General features: G+C 27.6%; 1 protein-coding gene across 2 annotated transcripts in view; it reads right to left on the reverse strand.

Annotated features, from left to right (window-relative positions):
• The window catches only part of Sec16 (Secretory 16), a 149,373-nt gene that overhangs the window by 6,597 nt on the left and 116,685 nt on the right, over positions 1-26,091 (reverse strand). For both annotated transcript variants that reach the window (XM_067285302.1, XM_067285298.1), the window contains 4 exons: positions 5,884-6,084; positions 3,127-3,216; positions 277-379; positions 87-164 (listed from right to left, as the gene is read on the reverse strand). In XM_067285302.1, the coding sequence (XP_067141403.1) occupies positions 87-164; positions 277-379; positions 3,127-3,216; positions 5,884-6,084 (472 nt within the window). The remainder of the gene's footprint in view (positions 1-86; positions 165-276; positions 380-3,126; positions 3,217-5,883; positions 6,085-26,091) is intronic.

Raw genomic sequence — 26,091 nt, forward strand, 5'->3', positions numbered from 1 at the left:
TAAATGATAGAAGTATTATTATTCTATAGTTTATTTTACTTAAAGATTACAAATAAATTAAGTAAATTCATCCTCCTGTTTATTACCTCGCACTTTTGGTCTTTGAAATTTGTTTTGACCAGGTGGAAGCATAAATACTTTTCCACTTGATTCTTCTTTTTTTTCTTCATGAAAATAATATTCGCATTTTAATTAATTTAATTTGTACTCTACTGTACTGTTAATACTGTACATTTAAAATTATTTCATATTAACGGAATGAGTTAGAACACATACTTATTAGATCTGAATCCTTTGGTGGAGGAGCAAGTTTTTCATTTTCATTATCATCTGTTTCATCTGTATTAACCCAACAATTCTTATTGGAATCCCAAACAATCTAGAATTAAAATATATGTATATGTATAAAAATTAGAAATTATCAATAAATATATATATATTTATAATATGATAAATTTTAAAATGTGTATAAATACTTTTTGACTGAAAATTTTTTATAATCATCATAATCTTACTTAATGTATAAAATATGCATAAAACTGCAATATTTGACAGATTGGACAGTCTTGTATAAAGTCAGTTTCAAATTTATATAGAAAATAAAATTTGTTATTAAATATCTATGAATTTTGAATCTCTTTGTATGAAAATATTTTAACTTTAATCTATTAGAATTCAAATTATGTTATCATTAATGCAATAATTGTAAATACCGTATTTTACGGACTATAAGACGTGCCTTAATTTTTAAGCAATTTTTAAAAAAATACCTATAAGACGCACCTGAATTTTGGAGGCAATTTTTCGAAGAAAAAAGTGCTTCTTATAGTCCGTAAAATACGGTAAGTATCATCATATAAATATAAGGAAAAACAGCACATTACTCAGTTTAAAACTGTTTTCTGAAAATCTTAACTAAATATTTTCTTGAGTTCCAAAATTAACTGGAAAATAATAAAATCTTGACATCTTAATCTAATTTTACTTGTATTTAAGAAGTTTCTTTGCTTTTTTTTTTAAATTTACAACAAATATTTTACATGTTAATGATTTTCTTGATTGAATGAAAATTATATGCAGTTTAGTTTACCTAAATTATATGTTATAAATTCAATTAACATGTAACTAACAAATCTTTCACATATTGTTACATGGAGAAAAATTATTATAGATAAGGGAAGTAAATGAAAAATCAATATCATTTGTATTGAATTTCTGTGGATGCTTTAAAGTAAATGCATCTTTTTATTTGTTACGAAACAGTAATGAAAATAAACATCAGTGATAAGTCTTAATGTTTAATATCATTTAGACAATACTCTACTGGCATCAACAATAAACAGAAAAAATATTCCTTTCTTAGATCAAATGGTATATTCTTCTATTTATATTTTTATAAAAATACAAATATATAATGTCTTTGTTTATGTAATCTGTTGTAATTCTTAACGCTTTTTTTATGTTTTTATTCTTTTCATTACTACACTCAAACCTGTTTTTGTGCGGTCTTTTTTTGTGCAATTTTTTATACGTGCAATGTGTTTTGTGCAATTATTTTTGTGCAGTATACCAATTTGATTGAAATTCATATACCGCACACAAAAAATCACACAAAACAAATCGCACAAAAATAGACAGCACAAAAACAGGTTTGAGTGTATTTAGTTATCTTAATTTGATTAACAAAAATAAAGATTAAATTGCTGAAGACAACACAAATGTATGATTTGAATAAAGTATGTCAAATATTGAAGTATTACTAACTCTTCCTTAGAGTTTTAGTGCATTAATTAAGGTCAAAAATTAATTTTATACATGAATTCATTATTTTGTAATACTATTGTCTATTGATTAAGTGCAAACAATAACTTTTAGTTAAAAATGAGGAATATAAAACAAAATGTATGATGCTATTTTAAAACCCAATCAGGTAAGAATTCAAACTGTTAAACAGTAAGATTTAAAAAAGTTAAACAATATAATATAAATTAATGAAACTTTTTCTGTGTTAACAAAAAATGGCAAATTAAATATTGTTGTAACAATTTATGCAATAGAGTGGTAACTGTTGGAACATCCTCTGTACATTCCTAATCTTACATTCAGTGATTACTATTTTTCTGATCCTTTGAAGCATCATCCAGACAGCTCACAATTTCAGATGAATGATGAAATATCAGATTGTCACCAAATAGTTCCGTAAGCATAATCCAGAATCCTTCTGTAATGAGATATACAGTGCTACGAAAAACACTATATCCCATTATACCCAAAGAGAGACACCATAGGAGATTGTAAGCAAAGCTTCAGAGTCAAGTGTATAATATACTGATTATATGATCATGATATATAGATTCATTTCAGGTCTGCAATACTGTCAAATGGAAATTAATTGCACAAAATTCATATGAGTGATCAGCATGATTGGATCACTTTCAACTAATGTATGCCCAGATAAATAGTTCTGTAATTAACCAGTATGTTGAGAATTGAACGTAAATGTTTCAGGTATTAAATAGAACACATTCAATTCTCACAACACACCAGTTAATTATAGAATTATGCAGCCAGGCCTATATTAGTTGAAAGTGATTCAACCATATAGATAAATGGAAATTAATTGCACAAAATTCGACAGTATTGCAGACCTTAATTGATGCATATCATCATCAGTACATCATACACTTTGCTCATATGACACATTAATTAAAATTAAAATTTTGTGTTTGGTATTTGTGCCTTAATAAAAGAATTATATCTGTAAGCTTTCATATAATGTTTGATAGAGACAGAAAACAATAACAAAAGACCTTTTATTGTTATTTATTGTATTAATATATATACATTTTCCTATTCTCTCATGAAGAATATTTAGATTCAGTAAACTTTTGAATTGTTCGCTGTTAAGTAACATTTTTTATAATAATATACTGTGTAGTTATTATAATAGAATTTCATAGGTATAAAATTTCTATTTATAATTTGTTTCTTATTCTTTCCATTAATAATGCAAGCAATTTTTATTCATGATCATTCCAGTAATATTTATATTATTAATACAAAAGTTTTTAAAAATTATTCTAAAATTATATATGTAGACAGGGAAAATAAAAATAAAATACTTACAGCAGGATTTTTATCATCTGGTAGAATCATTTGATTTGGGGCTTTAGGTAGAAATTTACTAAAGATACCCCCTAGCCAACTTCTACCCACCTAAATATAAATATAGTATTTACTTTTAAAACTGAAAATAGGACAATAAATTTTATTTTAAATTCATTTTTATAAAGTTATAAGAAACTGTTTTAAAATTTTTATAAAACTAACTGTAATGGATAATGCAAATAAACTTAATATGAAATAAAAAAAACAGCATCCAAGAAAAGTTTCCTTCTATTCTTAATTAAATGATTACTAATTACTCTCTCTGTGAAGATATAAATCTTATATAATTGGATGTTAATAGTTAAATTTAGTTGTCCAATAAATAATGCAATACAACGTTTTTCTTAGCCAAATTTAGTGGGAAAAAATTTTATTTGCAGCATTATTATTCAAAGTTCCCATGTTTATTCAAATAGTTTCAATGGTTGTCATCAACAAGTAGTGAGTGATGCAATTAAGCTTTGATGTGCATTGTGAATGAGGTTTCAAACACAGAAGAGTAGTGATCAAATTTTTTAAGAGAAACTTTGTGGAGACACTAGTGAATAAAAGCATTGTCAGTCATTTGGGAAACTGTCATCAGTTTTTTTTCTAAATGTATGAAGACATGGAGATGAATTTTAAATTAGTTTTCATTCAATCATTTAACCATAAATTGATTATAATTATTAATTAGTTATTAGTGATGTAACTAGCAGATAAGCCCGGCGTTGCTAGGGCAAAAAGTAACAATAGCAAAGATTAAGATTATTACATTATAGCCATTTTTACCCATTTTCACAGAATGCAAGAATTAAGTCCCCGTTTCCAGACTAACCAGAGTATTTTTAGATGGGCTAAACATATGTTTGATTTCCTGCAAAAACTCAAAAAACTGCATCTGCACCTGTAAATCTTGCACATTGCTTTCTCTTAATGCTTCCATTGTTGACACTTCCCCCACGGGGGAATTTCAAAAAATCCCTTCTTTGTGTATGTTCTTGTGACATACCCTAACTGTAACAGTGTACCAAATTTCAACTCCTAACCATTTGGGTTCTGCACTTATTATTATTATTATCATAAACGCATCTTGATTATATATATATTAAATGATAATTTATTAATTTACATTATAAAATCATACTGATCTTCCATTAGAATAAAAGTAAATGATCTAAAATGCATGTATATCTTGTAAATTTATTTTTGGGCTGCACTCTTACTACAGTTGAAAATGATAAATTAGCAGATATGGATAATATGATTAACATTCATGTCATTTACAACGTGATTTATGTGAGAAAAGATGAGCTACTTTCTACAATCCAATGAATGTCAACATCTTAATAAACATCTAGTTCAACAATTATATCATTGAACTTCTGTCTTATTATTTTTTTAATGAAAAGTTAAGACTTATGATCCCCAAAAATTAAAACAGCACAAGTATATTACTAGAATACTCATTTTCATATTATGAGTAATAAAATATTTATGAAACAAAAGAATACTTTACACCAAATGTTAAACACTTCTCACAGTGAACCTAATTTCCAGTGTCAGAAAAAATTGCACTTCACAAATGTTTTTGGGCTTCTCTGGAACCTTGCTTCAGGCAAACATTGCCCTTTTGTTGACAGAACACAAAATTAAAATTTGAATGTTTATAACAAGTAAATCATATCACTATCCGTTGAAAATGGAACGGATTTAAAACAAACAGAAGGCACTGGAATGTCTGCCTAAACATTATGAAAAATGGAATAAATGTCATGCATTGTTTGTTCCAGTGCACTGTGACCTTCTTAGATATTTAGAAGCTTTACAAATTTTTAAAGCAAGTTTAAACACGTATATCAACCACGAAGGGGAACTTTCTCTGTTGGCAGCTTGACAGGCCATTTAAGAATTGACACTATAAATATTTAGTTATCATAGAACCTCTTCTGCATGCGTGGAGTGACACAAAGAGTTTATTCCATCTTTCATAATGTTTAGGCAGACGCTCTAATGTCTTCTGTTTGTTTTAAATCTGTCCTATTCTCAACAGATAGTGATATGATTTACTTGTTACAAGCATTCAAATTTTAATTGTGTGTTCCGTCAATGTAAGGGCAATGTTCACCTGAAACAGAGCTCTAAAGGAGCCCAAAAATGTGCACGAAGTGCAATTTTTTCTGACCCTGGAAATTAGGTTGTCTGAGAGGTGTTTAAAATATTTATTTTATTTCATAATATGTAATTTATTCTGAATGTGAAAAAACACGTATTTTACCTAAATTTTAATACAATAAGAAAACATATCAATTATTTTTTTTGACTTTGAATATATTCAGCAATTTTCACTTATACTATCTATTTTATATTTGTATTAATATAAATGTAAAGCCTGCAAATGATAATCTATATAAAAGAAATATTTAAAACACTAGTTTTTGTACAGATTTTAAGTTTTGATTTAAAAAAAAAAAAAAATTAAGAGAAAATAATAATTGCTTTTAAAACATTCTCCTTTAATGAAATTGAACAATAAAGCATATAAAATCACCACCACAAATCCAGAATCTATAAATACATAATATCAATAAAAATTACCAGACATTTTAGACAAAAATTTACTCCGAGAAGACAAAGACATCTTACAGTTTAGATTTATGACTTTCAATTAAATTAATAGAACAAAGTATAAAGTACAAAAAATATTTAAAAATTTATGTTCTGTAATATATTTACCTGAGTTTTTTCTTTACCCTCTTTCTTTTCCGTTTTCTTATTATCACCACTTGATGCTTTACTTGCAGGTTGATACTGATTTGTAGCTGGTTTTGTTTGGTATCCTACACTATGATTACTTACATTGCTATCTCTTCTTTCCCACCTATTATTCAAATTGTTAGTAAGTTGTCTAGATGCTAAGGAATTGGGTGTAGGCACCTAGATATAAAATAATTTAATTGAAAAAATTTAGTAAATAATTTTAAAACATTAGAAGAAGTAAAATTCATGTAAATTATGTTATACTTTGAAAGTTTTAATTATATCATTAATCAATGTATTATATAATTCTTAAATCTCAACAACTGTTCATATTTTCATTACAGTAGAGCATCGATTATCCGACTCAATTGGGGACTGGGGTTGGTCAGATAACTGAAAAGTATGAAAAAATACATTATTAGTATAGTGTATTAGGTCTGGTTTAAATACTAGCCTCCCTTTCATGGTCGAGCCAGTGCTGCCAGCTAAAACATGCAAAAATTTAACAAAAATAATATTAAAGTAGCCCAGACATAACCAAATATTGTAGCGCCACATCACTAGCAGACATTTGAATTTGCCGACTAGAACGCAGTCGGATAATCGATGCTCTACTGTATTATTTAAATATAGTACTGCAGAATTTGTTATAACTTTGGACTAACAACTAACTGATAACATGAAGTGGAATAAGTGAATAAGACTGCATTAGTAAAAATTTTGGCTTTATTTTGGCTTCGGGGGGAAATAACAGTGGGTAAATTAAAGTTATACAGTTTTTAATTGTTTTGACATATCCTTTTTAATGCCTTTTTTTGCAGTATTATCTTTAACAACTAGCATATATAGATAAATAAAGTAAGAAATGCCAGGAATTTAAAGAATTATTAGAACAATTACCATTTATAGGATTGATTAAAAATGATAACAACAACTCTAGATTATCAACCATGTGTTAATTCTCAATACATGGTTGATAATGTACAGTACAGTTTGTAATGTACACAAACTCAAGACAGCTTAAAAATGCCTGTTTACCTGATGGTTACGATAAGTTAAAATATATTTATCCTAATTATCATGTTCCAAAACATAAATCAGTAACTGGCTGATAACTAGACTGATTAAAATTCTACTTTATTTCATTAGTATACCTTTTGTATTAAGGAAAGAAGAAAAATTTTGAAAAGTAAGATTTTTCTTCTTTCCTTAATACAAACAGTAGTGAATTTATACACACTTTTCTGGTAACATACGCAAAACTTCTTTCCAATGGACCATTTACTTTTCTACTTTCTAATCCTTCCGATACCCTGGGATGCTAAATCAACGCAATCTCTAACCTATTGACCAGAGTAAAAATATTTTTATCGAAAGCCTGAGGAAGTGCCCGGAAGGGGCGACGAAAACGTTAGAGAATTTTTAGAAAAAATTTTTTACTCCAGTCAATAGGTTAGAGATTGCGTTGATTGACCATTTACTTTTTCAGAAACATTCACTTAAACATTTCATGTTGGTGCCAAGTGAGGGAAGCCAATATACCTTTATATATAATTAAAATGCTACATTTTAGAAATATTACATATAGATTCCTAAAACATTGATATGAATGAGCTATTTTAAAATTAGTATAAATATTTTGAAACAAATACATATATTTTTCATATGGAGAAAACTTTGTTTTAATCTTGTACAACATAGGCAGTCATTGACAACTCACAGGAAAAGCAAACATATATAAATGCGACCAAAGAAATGAGATTGATCAAAAATATCTGATAATACAATTTATTATTGTAAAACCAAAGCATTTAAAAGTCAGTCCAAATTCACTCTTTCAAATTAAGATCATCTAAATTACACCATTCTATGACTTCAATTTCACAAAATTTTGAGTGGTCCTATTTGAGAATGTCCGTATCATATTTAGTAGTATTTTTATGGTATCTGAAAATTTCTCTTTCTCTACAGAATATTTTTCAGACTAAGGAAGTTATATGCTTAATCTGCTGAGTAAAGAGGTAAAGTTTTGTGCTTAATCAAAAATTCCTTGCTATCCTATACAGCAGCAATTCTCAACCTTCTTAGCTCCGCAACCCCCCAAATAGTAAATATAAATAAAATTAATATTTTACGACCCCCACCCAAAGGAATAACAATAAGTCTTACTATTACTAATTGAAAAATGATTTCTCGAAGACATGGGTACTGAATCCGTTTAGTGAAAACGTTGTTGCCACTGCTAAGTTACCAGTTGAGATTCATGACCGACTCATTGAAATATCTGCCGACAAAACGCTATAACTGCAACTTACATCTGAAGATTTAAATATGTTTTGGCTTGCTCGTCAATTTGAATATGGAAATTTAGTCACAGAAGCATTGAAAATATTAATCCTTTTCGCCACGTCTTATCTCTGTGAAAAGGGTTTTTCGTCTATGGTTGCGCTAAAAGCTAAATACAGGAATTGTCTTTTATCACTCGAAAACAATTTGCTTTTGTGTGTTTCTAACGTAGATTCAAGCATGAAGAAAATTTTAAATGAAAAACGAATGCAACCATCACATTAATTTCTTTTCTTTACATGTGTACTTATTGTAAGTAAAATGTTTATAAGTTTATAATAAATGATTTTTTCTCATAAAATGATTTCATTATTGTTTCACAAACCTTAATATCACCACGACCCCCTTGGGGGGGTCACAATCCCCAGGTTGAGAAATGCTTCTATATAGCATGGTTACAGAATTCAGATATTTATGAAGACAGTGTTTACTTTTAAATGTAGTAGCATGTGCATGGTGCAATCATTCCACTAATATATACAGCATATAATCTATATTAAATTCCTGTTATGTTTCAATATATTTGCTTTTGTTGCAGTTGGATAATTATAAGGATCTTTAGGAATCAGTATATATAGTCATCCATAAATTATGTAACACTACATTCATACTTTTCAAATACACTCAAACCTGTTTTTGTGCGATTTTTGTGTGCAGTATATGAATTTCAATCAAATTGGTATACTGCACAAAACACATTGCACACATAAAAAAATCACACAAAAAAAAGACTGCACAAAAACAGGTTTGAGTGTACTACTCAACCCTTCCTTAATGTCCCATAACACATTGCATACACCCACCCCCAAAATTAAGTAATGCATATCCTTGACTGATCTCCTTAATTGCACTAAAGGAATACGAAAATCCATTACATATATTTACAGTAGATTATCAATTAAAAAAATAACAATACTATTAGATAGTTCCATTCTTAATAAACTGAATCCTGAAGTCATTGAAAAACAATTACAGTCAATATTTTTATAATACTGATTGAATTTTTTGCATAGCCAAATTATCATTCATGAAAGATCAATTTTAAAATTTAAGAAAATACTAACATTTTGATATAAGATTAGACTTGTTTTGCTGTCTTCAGATAAAAGGAGAATAAGCTCACTATAACCATGTTTCTTTTGTCTCCAAATCATAATTCATAATAATGACAACAGCATCATTTGATGTAAAAAACACATTAAGATGCATTATCATAAATTGTTCCATTTGATTCTACATTAAGCTACAAGAAACAATTTGCTAATACAAATCTCAATTAGAGATTCAGCATCAGTATCATTTGACATACATCCACTAAAATATTGAATTATTAAAAAAATCTTTAGCAAATGTCAGTTGTTCTTCATGAAATAATATGATAGTTATAGTCATCTGGTTAATGATGCTAATTACATATGAAAGTATACCTATTGGAAAAGTATCGAAGTATATTAAATGAAAGTATACCTAATTTTTAAAGTTGAAATTATTATTTAGGTGTCTTAGATCAATAAATCACAGTTTCTATGAATGTTGGATGTAATATTCTATAAGTTTGTGATGCTGTCTTACAAAATTTCTGTAAGAATTTATTCAGATATGAATCTTTCAATATATAGATTTCAAAATAATAAAATAGTCTGAGAAACAATCCATGTTTATATGAACAGAACATATTTTTCTTGAAACAAATATACCTATTACTTAATACTTTAAAACTGGCACAATATCTATGATCCCAGATAGTTCTTGTGAGTTATTTAAAGTCGTCTACGTGGACGTTATTTATTAATAGGACCTTGTACTGGTGTATTGGCACAGTAATGAGAGTTAATTCAGGAAAATTTCTTTATTTTATCACCTGTAGTAGCAATATCCGTACACATTTTACACGTGTTTCGGGCTAGCATGCCCCTCATCAGCAGTATTACCACTATGCTTATGAATACATATCTCAATTCCGAGTATGAATAGATGTTTCTCGTTTTACAATTACAGATATTGTGTAAATACGTACTCCAACTTAAATTGACAATTTCCTTTCTATCATTAAACAACATGCTGTATAATTAAAGGTAAAACATAATAAATAACCAAAGATAAACGGATAAATTAATACAATACAACTTGTAAGAACGAAACTTACATGTAAGGTTTCGTTCTTACAAGTTGTATTGTATTAATTTATCCGTTTATCTTTGGTTATTTATTATGTTTTACCTTTAATTATACAGCATGTTGTTTAATGATAGAAAGGAAATTGTCAATTTAAGTTGGAGTACGTATTTACACAATATCTGTAATTGTAAAACGAGAAACATCTATTCATACTCGGAATTGAGATATGTATTCATAAGCATAGTGGTAATACTGCTGATGAGGGGCATGCTAGCCCGAAACACGTGTAAAATGTGTACGGATATTGCTACTACAGGTGATAAAATAAAGAAATTTTCCTGAATTAACTCTCATTACTGTGCCAATACACCAGTACAAGGTCCTATTAATAAATAACGTCCACGTAGACGACTTTAAATAATAATAAATTTTAAGGACAGTAAGGCTTTTCTAATTAGTTCTTGCGAGTTTTTATTGGCTGTTCATTCAGGCAGAGGTGGAGAATATCTTTTATAGGCTCAAGTCTATTTTCTTTGGTCAACTTATTTTTAGATCAAGTAATGTTGGACATTTAGCTCTACGGAGGGACATAATGAAGAAAGACAACATTCTACAAAATTCATCGAAAAGATAGTTTATGTTTGACAGACTTTTTCTGGTCTCTTTTCCAATTCACCTTTGACTGGGATATGAAAGGATGACCTTTTGTTCGTAGGATACACTCTAGTTTACAGAAGAATTCAAAATTGGTAGCTGCACAGGTGCTGGCATTTCTAGGGGACAGTCTGGTAGGTGCTTTTTTTGTCCCACTGGATAAGTTTAAGCTTCCCACTGTACTTCAAGCAGAGTTGCTAGCTGTTATTGGCTGGAGCCATATATTCCTTAGAAATATCTTGGCTCTAGCTCTACTTTCTTTTTTAACTTAGGTATTAATTTCTTCAGCCATTTGCTAGAAAGTTTTAAGATTTCACTTTAAAAATACAGTTGAACTTGTCTATCTCTATAACCTGTATCTAAAAATTTGTTTTTTCTTCACATTTTCATCTTAAATTCAATATATTTTTCACATTTATCTCAAATAATTGGGCTGCAATTTGAAAAAATTGTAGGCATATAAATTCCCACTGTTGTCCATCTGTTTCATCTGTCTTTCCTTAATTTAATCTCAAGAATGGAATTAGATGAAAGACAAGAGCAGGAACAGGAGGCCCCAATTAACTATATATGAACTTGAGATGTAAACTGGAAGTCATGTTATTTCAATTCAAAACTGAAAGGAGTTAACAGATGACAGCACAACTCTATTGTTAAAGGAAAAGTACAATGTACAGGGGCAAAGCCACTACTAATTTGAGGTGGTGAGCATATATTTTAAATTACATAAATTAAAAATATGGTTAAAAATTGCAGCCTGGCATTGAGACAATGTCACAATAAATAATTACTCATTTTCTTCCAAAACCCATATATCTCAAAGTATGGACTAAAGTGTCAATTACAAATTCAAAGCTCAGCAACTACATTTTGACAGCATAAATTGTAGTTGAAAAACATCGCTTGAGATAGTTGTAATAACTATCTCAAGCGATGTTTACAGAGTATTACAGAGTAATTACTATTCTGTAATATTCCTTTTCTCTGGCTACAAGTTTGGCTTGTATCTTATTGGTTGAAGAAAGTCAGGAATCAGAAACTATTGACAAACTATTTCTATTAAGGCATGTCAAAAATGTTTTATTTATACCTAATTCATGTATGAACTGTACATGCTATTGTAATAATAGAATACCACACCTCCAATCAAATCTATTACTGTTTACTTTGAGAAATCTCCATATCTCAAAACTTATCTCAATTTTTTTTTCCTCATTCCCTTGAGATTCAAGATATAGGTTCAACTGTATTTTTAAAAATTTGCAAATCTAACCAAAAATTCTCTAACAGCTTAAACCCTGTTTATTTTTCAGAATTAAACAAAATTAATCTATATCAATTATAATCAATAATGCAATAATATGGTCAATATTTTAGCATATTTTAAATAATAAATGTTACAATATTCATTTTGTTTATATGTTGAATAGTGTTATAACTATTCTAAAATAAGCTGGCAATTGTAAAAATATACTACTACTGCACCTGGTTGAAAAATGGTTCAATGATGATAAATAATAGTTATTAGTTAATTATTTATTGGTATCTCTTTCTCTTTCCAATGATTTCCTTTCTTTACATTTTGATATATCTCAGACTGATGCTAAAATTACATATTGTTTGTTATATGTAATGAAAAGATTTATTTCTACTTTTTTTACAAAGCAACAGAAATAGATTGTAAATAAATTAACAAAATAAAATTTTTTGAATAATATACTTCTGTCTCAAACAATTAAAACAGAGCTAAAGAATGCCATGATCAGAACCCCTGCTACAAACCTCAGCTTTGGAGCAGGGGTTCTGATAATGGGCAAATCACATTTTCATCTATTTTTTTGGAAGAAAAATATTCTGTATACATAATACACCTATCCCTCTTTTTACACTATTTTGAAATAGAATGGTTGAAAAAGAAAACTAATCCTCTTTTTATGTGATTATTTCAAAATTTTTAAATGTAAAAAAACCAAACTGTTTTTCTATTTAAATTTTTGTTAATATTGTGTCACTGTTAAAAAAAATGATCTTTTTGTTGAAATCAAGAGTTCATTTATCTTTTTTAAGCACAGTGCAATATGTACTGTACTGTACATCAGAGAATACATGTTGATTTTGTTTTCTATGTTGCTTTGTGTTTACTATATTTACATACAAATAATGTTAACAATAAACAAGTAATATAAAAAAAAATTTTTAAAGTCAATTCCTACTTAGGTCAACAAAGAAAAATTTTATTCTAGTTACTTTTTATTGAATAATTACAATTAATATAAATATGTACATACATATGCTAAATATCTTATATGGGAGAAAAAATTTCTTTTATATAAAACTAAAATTAATTAATTAAATTTAATTAAAGAATTAATATTTGAAAAAACTGTATTAACATCAAGTGTCATCCACTACAAGTTTAAAAAAATGTTTTTGAACTCGAATGGATGAATAAAAAGTATTTTATTAACGATTGAAAATTTGAACAAGATATATAAATATATATAGGGAGAGTGTGAACTAATAGCAGGAATTTAATGATGATGAAACATGGGTTTTTTTTTTATTCTTTTTATAAATTATTTATTTTTTCATTCTATTGAAGTTCTGGATCCTATCAAGCATTTGCTACAGGATGCATGCACTATACTATTTTACACAACTTTTGTTTTATGCAGCATTCTTTGCAATGTAAAAAGAGGGATAGATGTGTATAAGTAGAATATAAATATAAGATTCATTCAGCTTATAGGACATATTTTATATAAATTTTAGGTACAAAAAGTGTATTTTGTAAGGTAAAACAGTGCCAGATCTAGCTGGGTATTGAGAATGAATTCACTGAAGTTTTTGACCATTGAAAACCTAGTTTATATATATATATATACACACACACACACATACGTGTGTGTGTGTGTGTGTGTGTGTGAATATATATAAAAAACTAGGTCCCCAAATGGTCCAAGGCCTCATTACCAGTACCTATAGCACACTTCCTCTACTGGTGATTATAGCAACTAACACTAGCTAAACACTGCTATCAGCAAAAGTAACACATTTCATTTTATTCTGCAAATTTTAATTATGTTTTCTTTAATTAACAAATCTACTAACTTATAGTCAGTTCCTAATTTATGATAGCTGAAACTATTGTTGTATACTAAAAAAAAGATTATTTTAGTCCCATCAATCATACTTCTAACAACATGGTACAGCAGTTACTGTTAAACATAACACTGAACTAGATACTAAACAATTCTATATAACAATAATTTAAAATTGATAGAAATCAAATCCATTAGCTCATCATCATTATTCCAAACAAAGATTGCATTTCTTCCTTGGTATAATTTTTGCTGACTTTGAATATGAATCATCATGTGTATTTCCATAAATTTTTGTATTAATAAAACACCATAATTAAAATGCCATCTTTGTGTTAATAACTTAATTAATATGGTTAGCAAGTGTAAAAATGAGTCATCATTTGATTATAATATACACGCATAAGTAATAATGTATAGGCTCATACACAGCATTAGGAACCATACCATTTTATTACCTGTTTTTAATACTTAACTGATGATAGTCCTGGTATAGAACAGAACTTCATCATAAACCAAAGACTACATATAGTGTATATATGATTATTTAATTCTAATAGTAAAACGAATACATGAATTTTTACGTAAAGAATTAAAAATTCTTTAAAATATAATAGTAATTAAAAATATAATAAAATAAATTATAACTATTTCATGCAGCTATACTGGATGAACAAAAAAAGAAGAATTAGCACAACGACTCATCTTGTGTCATCAACTTCCATGCATAAGGTATATTTTTGTGTGTAAACTAGTTTTCATTTAACAAAACAACTTCTATTGTAGTATTTTTGTGCACTCTCATCTTTCAGATTTGCTACTTATAACTGAAACCTGTAACATGTTCAGATATTTAATAACTTTACCAAAGAAATTAATAGGTTGTTGATTATGTCATTTGCTAATGGATAAAGCATGCTTTGAGAAATAATATAAACCAAAAGTGATGAAATACAATATAGCCATACAATTAGTATTTGGTTAACTATATGAGAACATATATAGTGTTAGCTCATCATCATTATTTAAATTAAGTGTTTTAATAACTGAAAGTGTCTTACATTAAAAATATTCATACTGGAAAGTTACATAAAGAACACAAGTTACCAAAAAGTGAGGTAATAATTGATTTCTAAAATATTCCAAATCATTATTCTTACAAAATTTATTTATAGACTTTTTAATAAGTGGCATCCTATAGAATTTGTATGTAAGAAAAAAAAGAGAGTTTATCAAATAACCTTTTTTTTTTTAAACAAATCTTCTAGATATTCATACAAAATTAAAGGCAAATCTCAAATTTTGAGCACTTAATGCCTAAAGTTTTGTGTTTCTCACAACACACAAAACAGTAATAATCAGCCAGCTGTGCTTGTTACTAAGTCTGGTTCCCAGCATCATCAAAATTCTCACATGTCCTCTTTTTGTTTGTTCATTCAGTATATGCATTTCATAATTTTATTTGAATTTATCAGCTATAATACATTAGCAGAATTATTAATTATTAGAAGTGAAACCTCTTCTTTGATTTATTTAGTAATTTGGATAAGAAATCAGTTTACAATGGTACTTAATAGTAATGATTATCAAACTTCTTAGAGATTATTTTTTGCCAAAAAATTGTAAAAAAATTTATCCTTCTCATATTTTATCCTTTAATTGGACCATTCAATAGTTCAAGCCAAAGATATATGTCATGTAATGCTGTGAATTTATGTTTCAGCTAATTTGATTTCATAATATGTGAATAAATGAGATAAAAACAATCACTATTGGTTGATTTTGTTGAAGGCTGATATAAAGAGAACAGGTAAAGAATATGACATCAAAATGAGATACTGTGGTAATAGTGATGGTGAAATCAGCACTGATGAAAAATTATCAAAAAACATTTTTTTTTTTAACGAGAAGTGTGTGTCTATTTCTGTCTACAGATCTATCTTTCAGTTTTTGGTGATAATTGAATGTCACAGCTTGTATGAAAAATCAGGCTGAATGTTGAAGATCTTAGGCTTTATGCCTAATGAACAATAATTTTATTTGAATTTCTTATGAATTTGGAATAATAATTTGTAAGCAAAATTATGATACAAATTAAATTGTTCATAACAGTCTCAAACTAGGTGCTGATAAGACATGAAAGATGTTCAGTGAATGTTTAAATTATAAAATACAATTTGCATAATAACTGAATGACTAAAATAAATACCTAAAGTAAAAACTGTATTTATAAATCAAAAGTCTGTTCAAAGAATCTAAGATTCAAATAACAATTATATTAACCTTCGTTGAACCACATCCTTTTTTGTTTTTTGCTAAAGTTGTCGTATTTTTATTACAGAGATCCAGATGAGACAGTAGATACCATCTGGGCCAAAATACTTGTTTCTTCCACTGAACATTTTATAAACAAGAATTTCCAAAACTGACACATTTAAGTATTTCTGATTTATTAAACAAATTCGAATATAGAATAATGTAATCAAAAAGATGTTAAATTTTAATTAAAACTACATACAATGAGAATTGAACACTAGTTAAATTAGAATATTGATAATGGTAGTCAAATAATTAAAAACTAGCATCTAAATTTAATTAATGTTATGCTACTAATATAATGATTGATAATTTTATTCTAATGTTACATTCACAAAAATTTAAAATTTTACAAGTCAATTTCAATTTAAAAAGCTACAATTTTATGTTAATTGTCAGGATTAAGTAAATCTTATTTCATATAGCAAAGTCATTAATCATTTTTCAATATATTGTAGACATCTAAAAATATACTAAATCTGTATTTTTGTCTACACTCCAGTCAGTCTCATGGTTTTGTTTACTCATTTTTTGCTCCTCCATCCTGTTTACCATTGCTTCTGGTAACAATTGCACAGTAAGAATTTTTCAGATAACTGGCTGATATCTATCTACTAAATCAAAGTAACTCATGCAACGAGCATACCATCTTTTTTAGATTTGCAACAAGGTTAAATTTATTCCATAGATAGTCGTATTAGTTATACTTAGTTTAAATGGTTACTCATGCAGCTTGTTCTAAAATTGTTATTATTCATTTCAGATTTAAAAAATGCAACAAACACACCTGTGATTTGACAACTTGCTGCATTATTGGGCCATCAAAGTTGAGTTCATCTGTACATATCTACTTATTTGGAATTAAACATTCATACTATATAAAATTCACTGTAAAGTTTGAAATGCATATTGACATTTTCATCTTGAAGTAGACAGAAATGGCAAACAAGAGAAAACTAAAGATTTTGTTTATAGCCGGAAAAAAAATCCCTCAAACATTGTGAAGGAAAGCAAACTAAAAAAAACTGAAGTTATGAAAGAATTTGACATGCCATTGCGTATTCTCTCTACACATTTCAAAATGCTCTCCTTGTTTTTCAGAAGTTTCAATTAACAACAAAATCATGCATAAATTGAGTATTCAGATGTCGAAAAGCACATGCTGAATTAGTTTTTAGTATAGAAGCAAGAATATTCCTGCTGATGGGAAATTTCTTAAATTTCTGAAAAATTGTTTGAATGTAAATCACCAATTAATTTATTTCCAATTAAATAGTTTTTGAAACTGTTTTGCTTCAGCATCAGATCAAACACTTAACAAATTCAAACACAGAATAAGCCAAATCCATTAATTCCATTTGAAAATTTCTTAGTTTTTTCTGTTTTCAAATTTGTTAAGTATTTAATCTGATAATAAGATGAAATGGTATCAAAAAACCATTTAATCAACAATAAAATAGGTTAAATCTTTAAATTTCTATAGTGATTGTTTGGATTTAACATTGATGAAGTTGATGATTTTAAGAGAAACTCCTTAGAGAAAAGATTAACAATTTAGACAATGGTTAAGACACCAAATTCAAAGCAAGCAGCAGGCAGCCAGATAAATTTAAGAAACAGTAGTAAAGAATAGTTTTTAATAAAATCTGTAGTGAAACTGCAGTAGTGAGAGGTGGATTGTACTAAATGACTGAAAACTCTACTGGAAACTATTGAAAACATTTGAGGCTATAGTTCTATACAAACAAAAAATAAGTTTATTCTTAAATATATACTGGAAAAGAGTGTTCACACATCTGTGAACACTTTCTTTTCCAGTATATATATTCATGTCACAGACATTAAACAAAAACTTTCACTTGATAAGAAACAAGTGATATAGATGAGAAAGAAAGAAATTCCAATCAAGGATAAATATCCTAACATAGTAGGTGTGGATGCTGTGAATATTAATCCTGTGTGAACCGTCTTTGTAAGCCAAGTAATGAAATTGGTAGACGCTCCAACAGCATACGGTTAGGGAAACTTAGTTTATTTATTCGTATGCATTTCGGGTTGGTTTATTTTCCAACCCCTCTTCCTTTTTGAAGAGGGGTTGGAAAATTAAACCAATCTCCTGTCTTTGGCTTACAAAGACGGTTCACACAGGATAAATATCCTGCTCCCATACATGTAGGAAATCCATGAAAATGCAGGCTTTTTAGAGACTGAAGAAACTACTTCATTCATAAAACAAGACGCTTTCAAGGCAATCAATTGCATTGAAACATTACTGAGAAAGTAGTAATGAATGCTTTTACATGCTGTTATACAACAAACTTGTGAAACATTTTTTTTCACTAATATTGTCAATATTTTGTTATTTTTTTTTACCTTTATGTATCTAAAAAATGATAAAATGTAATGTTAATTCTTGGTACAGTTATCCTATACTTTAAGTCTGGTTTGCATTTGATATGTTGAGAAACATGCTAAATATATAAAAACTTATAAAAACCATATTGAAATATAAACTTTATTGATAGCTATTTTTAAAATTATTAGAAAATAAAAATGTTTCTGAAAAAAATGTTTTTATTAATTGTATACAAAATGTCAGTAATTACTATCTACAATGAAAATATAATCTGTAATGTTGAAATTTAGATATTTCAGTTTTTTCTAGATATAACTGAAAAAAAATGTTCTAGAATGTTTTATCTGGGTATAAGGAGAGTAATGGGAGCGTGTTTTATCACATATTTCATTGTAAATAGATGCATCAGTAATGTCTTTCAAGAGAACACTGTTCTCAGTGTACTTTTGAAAGACTTATTCTATATGCTGTTCTATCACTTCAAAAGTGTTCACAATCACATCTGTAAAGTGTTCATAAGTGAACAAAAGTCAACTAGCTATTGCAATGTTAAAGGCTGATAGTGTAGAAGAAGGTGATGATCTGCATCTGTTTGGCATCATCAAGATGGAGCTGCTTCCAACCAACATTTCTGTCACAAAAGAACTCTACTGTGAACAACTGGATCATTTAAACATGAAGATCAAAGATCTTCATACAAAAATTAACAAAGTCCAATACTGCCACAACAAAGCACCAGCACATAGAGCAAAGATAACCTTAGAGAACAGGCCAGTCTGGGGTGGATGGTTCTGCCTCATCCACCTTGCAGCCCAGACTAAGTGCCAACTTACTATCGGCTATAAATAGAACCCTGCCCTGCAGAACAATATTGCCAATATACAGTTCAATGATAATACCCAATCCTCAAGACTTCCTAGTCATTCTGTTATGTTCATGAGATTGAAAGATTGCAGGAAAGGTGACAAGATGTTATTGTTATTAATAGTGGTTAGCCACCAAGCTGAACTGTAAGTGTTGTTGAGTTAATCACAAATAAAGTTTTTTTTCCAAAATGTCTAACTCGTAAACTTCACTATTACAACCTGATAGTATCTAACTATAAACAGGAAAAATAAATTTTAAGGAAAGATTCTAAAATCTTGTACAAATTTGGTCAACTTATCCTCAGATGTAATATTACTCCAGCTAACTGATATATCAAAATCTAATTCAAAAATAAAAATTTCAATGGCTCTCCTTTGGAATAATTCTTACATGTGTTTTAAGTCTTGAACTGCATATGGTACAGCAGAGCAGTTTATGTTTAAATAGCTTATTTCAAAATTTTTAATTTTTAAATGATGTAATGTCAATTATTCGTACAGTTATTTTATTAAAGTCTAACTAAATTGTTGGTATTGTAATCTCATTAAAATAAAGATATATAACAAAGATAAATCAATATATTTTATTTTTAAAAATTAAATATCATAACAGTAGAAGTTTTTATGGCACTTAATTATATTTTTATTTCATCTACATAACATTTTTAATAAAAATGCACAATTTTATGTTTTGTTAAAAATTATTATTATGTTGAAGATGAAAGCATTGTGCTTCATCTTCAACATATATTTATTATCTGAAATGTATCATAAATTTAATAATTAATTTATTAAAAATAAATCATAATAATTTTCAATTTATTGAATACAAACACCAATAAAAGCTTAGTTAAATTATTACATCAAACAAAAAAATCAAAACTTACCAGGCTATTTTTACATTAATTAGAAAAATTAATGATTGATTAAATTTGGCATTAGAAGTTAGTAGAATTGGCATCTTTTAATGAATTTAATAGTTAAATAATTTATATATTAATTTAGATGATAATTTAAAATTATCTATAAAAATTAATATAAAATATGACTGAGTCTACAATATCTGCAACATGGACATGTTACCAGTTACTCAGAGCACTCCAATATCTACTAGACACACAATTCAGAATAACATATACTGCATATATCTGTTAGATTATGCAGAGAGTAATGCTATCTAACGCACAAATTCTTAATGGTAATTAGCTGATGATAAATTGCAATAATTACTAAATAAACATTTTAGTTGCGTAAATACACATTAATGTGACAGTAAGGCCAAGACTCCAGTAGTGTAAAAACGGGCATAAAACTTTTAATCACGTGACCTATTTGCGTTCGCGCTCAGATTGTGGTGGAGGTCCGGCTAGCAAACTTTTTACGGTGACGGTGCTGTCGAAGTTACACCTGTACGGTTGTATATGTGATAAAGATCAACAACTGCCGAATTATCGGGCTAGCAAATGGCTATAGTAATATCAATAATTAAAGTTAATTTGCTACTAGATCAACAACTGCCGAATTATCGGCAGTTGTTGATCTTTATACGTAACGGGTTAGTTGTTGTTTATTTATGTATATGTGATATATCAATATAAAGACAATGATTATATTCTACGAGTTTTCTCTGTACTATAATTACAAATGTAGTAAAAATAATATCTTCACTTTTATATATTAACTTTTATTACCATATTATTAAGATAATATACAACACTTATAAGCTTGGCTTTATTATTATATACTCCTCAAAATTGAAGGATTTTCCTTTGGCTTTCCACATGTTTTAGGCATCCATTATTATAATCGGAATACCTCTTGTCATAGATACATGAAAATTTTCGGGTGTTTTCAATAAATCTTTCCAGATCTATTCTAGAGTAGCCACGAGAGAACATACACAAAAGCTTGTTTTCTGCCATTTTCACACTGTCACAATGACCTAGATTTCACTGACTTCTGATTGGTGGATGGTACCGTTTTACGGCCGTATTCACATCAAAAGTTGAACACTGCTCAACTCGCTTTTACGACTTGCTCAGGCGAAAATAATATCATGGTCACATAATTAAAGGCTTTTATGGCAAGCGGTTTTACGCCCATTTTTACGCTAGTGGAGTCTCAGCCTAACAATTACCAGTCCATTGTTATTACTGTGCTAAATTTAGATCAATTAATGATTCCATTATTATTATATAGGACTTTGTAACAGAAAAGTCTGACTGTATATAACAAATCTCTCTTCTCAAAAATTTTTTATGTGGAATGTTGAAAATCTCTCTCTCTTATATTCACTACTGATGCATTTTCTATTTTAAAAAAAAATTTTCTGTTTAATGAATTGCTCTCTGTTTCTCAGAAGGAATTCATTACACAGAAGTTCAATTGCATTAAATCATTATAAATTATAAAAATATAAATGGTCAGTAATTATTTAAGATTAGTATAATAAACTTCTAAAATATTTAACAACTACAATTTTAACTGTAAGGTCAATCATATGAAAACTGGTCATTGGCAGTAACATTTGACAGATGAAAACATTAGAGCCTACTTGGAAATTGGATAGAATATATTCCTGCCAAAATGTAATAATACTTTATTATATTAATTTTTTAAAATATAGTTTATATTAAAAAAAAATTGTGAATTGGTCATTGAAAATCAGTGAAATGAAGCTAACTGTGTTTAACTTTGTAACACATCTAAAGATCACTGTTCTCACTCAAAAACATTTAAATAATCGTTTTAATGCACTTCAGTATAATCTAATATTCTCATCATTTTGTATGATGATCACAACTACTACTATATCACTACTTTTATCAAAAGTCCATGGAAACCAAGTTGCAGCCAAGACAAGTATTATATCATCATCATCCCGACATGACCGCAAAGTTAATGTACTCAGAAAATAAACGTTCAGAAATTGTATATTATTTATTAATTAACTCATACAAGCTCATTAACATTTGTACTTATCTTGAATGATATGTGTTTTCTCTAATTGCAGATCTTCGGTTCTTCAATGGATTTTTGACTAAAACAAATTTGAGGTTTAATATGTATGAAATACAAAATATTGAAAAACCTCCTACCTTATATGCAAATGGACTGTAGTGATTTTAGTTTCTGTCAAATGCTATAATTAGTGGCCATTTTCATTTGGCTACACTTTGTATTTCTATTACTTTTTATTGAATTTTCACTTCAGATATATGTTTTTAGTAAATGTGACCAAAAAATTTTCACTATATTTTTAAAGTTATTAAAAAAAATGTAAATTCTGATGATATTTATTGATTGTTTTAAAATATTTTATTAATTTACAGTTAATTATTGAAACAATGTTTTTTTAGCATATAATGTAATGTAATGTAGAATTAACTATATATATATAAATTATAATTTTTTTTGAATTTCTATTGAAAAACAATTTTCTATACACTATTATCATTTTTTCTTCAACCTATTTTGTGAATTGGGAAAGATTGTTCTTGCATTTAATGAGGTAAACTGAGTGTTAATTATTGATAACTGTTGTTTAATTTCAATGAATGATAATTGAAAGTAATTTGTTTTTGATACAAATAAAAATACTATATAATAAAATAAAAATTGGCATACCATAACACAAATAATAAGCTTCTTACAAACCTTAATTAAGTCCTTAAGAACAATGTAATAATTTTAATTTAAAACTGCTAATTATTTATATCTAAAATTGTTTTAAATGTAAATAATTATCTTTGGAAATAAACATTTATTTTCATATTTTCAAATATCATAATAAATTACTGCTAATTTAAAACACATCTGTTCTCTGTTAACTTTTGTTGTTTAAGAAAAAGTAATTAAGTTTCATAGCATTTCATATTTATTCTAATATTTTAATTTACATTTTATGTACTTATTCATAATCTTTTACAAATTTAAGTATATTTTTTCAAAATTAAAAATGTCTTCTTGCAAAAATTAAAACAGTTTATAATTAAACAACTAAATTTAAAATTAATAATTCTTTATTCAGCTAATTGAAAATTATCACTATTCAGCATCAATAAACAAAAATAAAAAATTGAAATTACTCATTTATGATAAAAAAAATTATCAAAATACAGATTATAATCAGGATACTGAAATTATGATGCCCACTAATTCAAAATTTTACAATTTATATTTATAATTATACATTAATAATTATGACATAATAAAAGTTATTTAATTTTAAATAATTGTTATAAATTACAAAAATTATTTGCATCAATTCAATGTGAAACAAAACCATGCAAATTTTATTAGCTTCACTTAAGATTAAAAGTAAATACAAAAATCTACAGATAATTGAAGAGGCTAGTCATTTTACAATTAAAATAGAGTGCACTCTTGCTAACCCGAACACTGCTTAATTCAAACTAATTTTGTTTGTTTTCCACTAAATAATCCAGCAAAAAACAATATCATAGATTTTTAATATATAATAAATTTGAAAAATTAATATACATTATTATTTTAACATAAAACATATATATCAAATACACATATCTAAAAAAAATTTTTACACTGTATTTGTCTGTAGTCCTTTATGATTTCCTACTCTTTATATGTAATTCCCTTAATCTGAATGACTTTAGTTCAGATTAACAAGAGTACACAGGAAATATTTAAATATTAATACTTTTCAGTGTTTGTATTTTTAAATTACTAATTACCATATTCATAAAACAAAACTGATCAGCCTAAATTGTACAAGTTAAATATACATACTTAAATACTTCTAAAAATATATTTCTAAAATTTTTAATTAGTATTTTCATTATTTAGTTTTTCTTAAAGTAAATTTTTTTGATTAGGCTGATTATTTATTTTATGGATACATCATGTTTTCATATTATTGTTCTGAACAATTCTATCGGCTAATGCTGCCATATATTATAGATTTCAGATCCAAATGGCAATTAAATAATAATTAAAAGAACTGTCATTCTTTTAATTAAATGATATTTAATTTTACACATTTTTATAATTTTTTTTAAATATGCATAATGGTATGTGAAGATTGCATTACTTTTATACAGCTTTTCTTTAAATATTCTTTGATTTTAGTTTATACTTACTGTTAGAGACTTCTTTTCATCTTTCTTAACAGATGTAATTTGAGCAATGTTATTGTCATTTTTAACTTCAATTTTTCCTAAATGTTTTGGTTGTTTCATACTTTTTTGTAAGGAAATGGAATGTTGTATTGTGGATTTTTGATGAATCTGACTATTTTTGCATTTTCTTGTTGTATGAATTGGTGATGACATATTCAGGGTATCATCACTTTGAACACTTGAACAAGAACCACTGTGTGATTTTGTATATTTTTCATAAACTAGATTTGCATGATCGGGGCAGAGATTTGATTTGGAGCAACACGGAGCATCTATTGGGTAAGTCTGTCGATTTCGAACTCTAGATGACTTTGCACGAGGCTTTCTTGTCGAGGATACCAATTTATTCTGAGAACATATTTCATTTTTAGAAATGTTGTCTTTTGTAGCATTACATGGTTCATCTATAGGGAAGGTACCTCCAAAAACTAAGGGAGGTCTCTTTTTCTTTTTTAGTGTATTAGTATCAATTGGAATATCAGAAGACCTTTCTGTATCTGAACTTTTATCAGAATAAGAAGCAAATTTATTTCTAAGCACTGATGAAAGATCACTTTTATGGTGCCATATTTTTCTCTTTGTTTTTACTTCACTTTTTCCTGGATCACAAGGTTCATCAATAGCAAATGTTTTTGTTCCTTGATTACCTTTTAAAAATAATTCAAGTCCTTTCTTTTTTGATTTACGTTCAGAATATTTTTTTTCTTGTAAATTACTTTTTATTAAACCCAAAGCAGATAAAAGAGACGATTTCTTTTTAGTAACTGTCAAATTAGGACTTCCTTCCGTGCTACTATCAGTACTATTTCCTTTCAACGGGCTTCTTGTTATCATTCTTCTTCTGCGCAAAACTGCTTGTCGTAGTTTACCTTTTTCAGATGATCCTTGTTTAAAATTTATATTTGTCATATCAAATTTAATACATTTTTTATTTTTTCCTTTGAAACTTTGCTTATTAGTTTTCAAACAAGAGTTTAAAACTTTACTATTTGATTTATGATGACTTGGTACTAAAGTCTGTTTTTCATCCATATTAAAATCATACTTAGAAAGTAAATAAGTATGAGAAGGTGTACTATGAGCTGAAGAACATAAGGCAGTATCACTTTCTGACTCTTCTTTCTTAATTAAATTTTCATGTTCTTCAGAAGAGGATGGATTATTATTTACCTGACCTTGACTTGGAGTAGCCTCTAGTTGTAACTGTGAGACTGAAGACATGAGAGGATACTCCTGAACATCAGCAGCAATAAAGAACACAGAGGAGAGTG

Source organism: Centruroides vittatus, unplaced genomic scaffold (genome assembly GCF_030686945.1).
Source record: "Centruroides vittatus isolate TY-2023 unplaced genomic scaffold, ASM3068694v2 contig_1224, whole genome shotgun sequence".
NCBI classification, from domain to species: Eukaryota; Metazoa; Arthropoda; class Arachnida; order Scorpiones; family Buthidae; genus Centruroides; species Centruroides vittatus.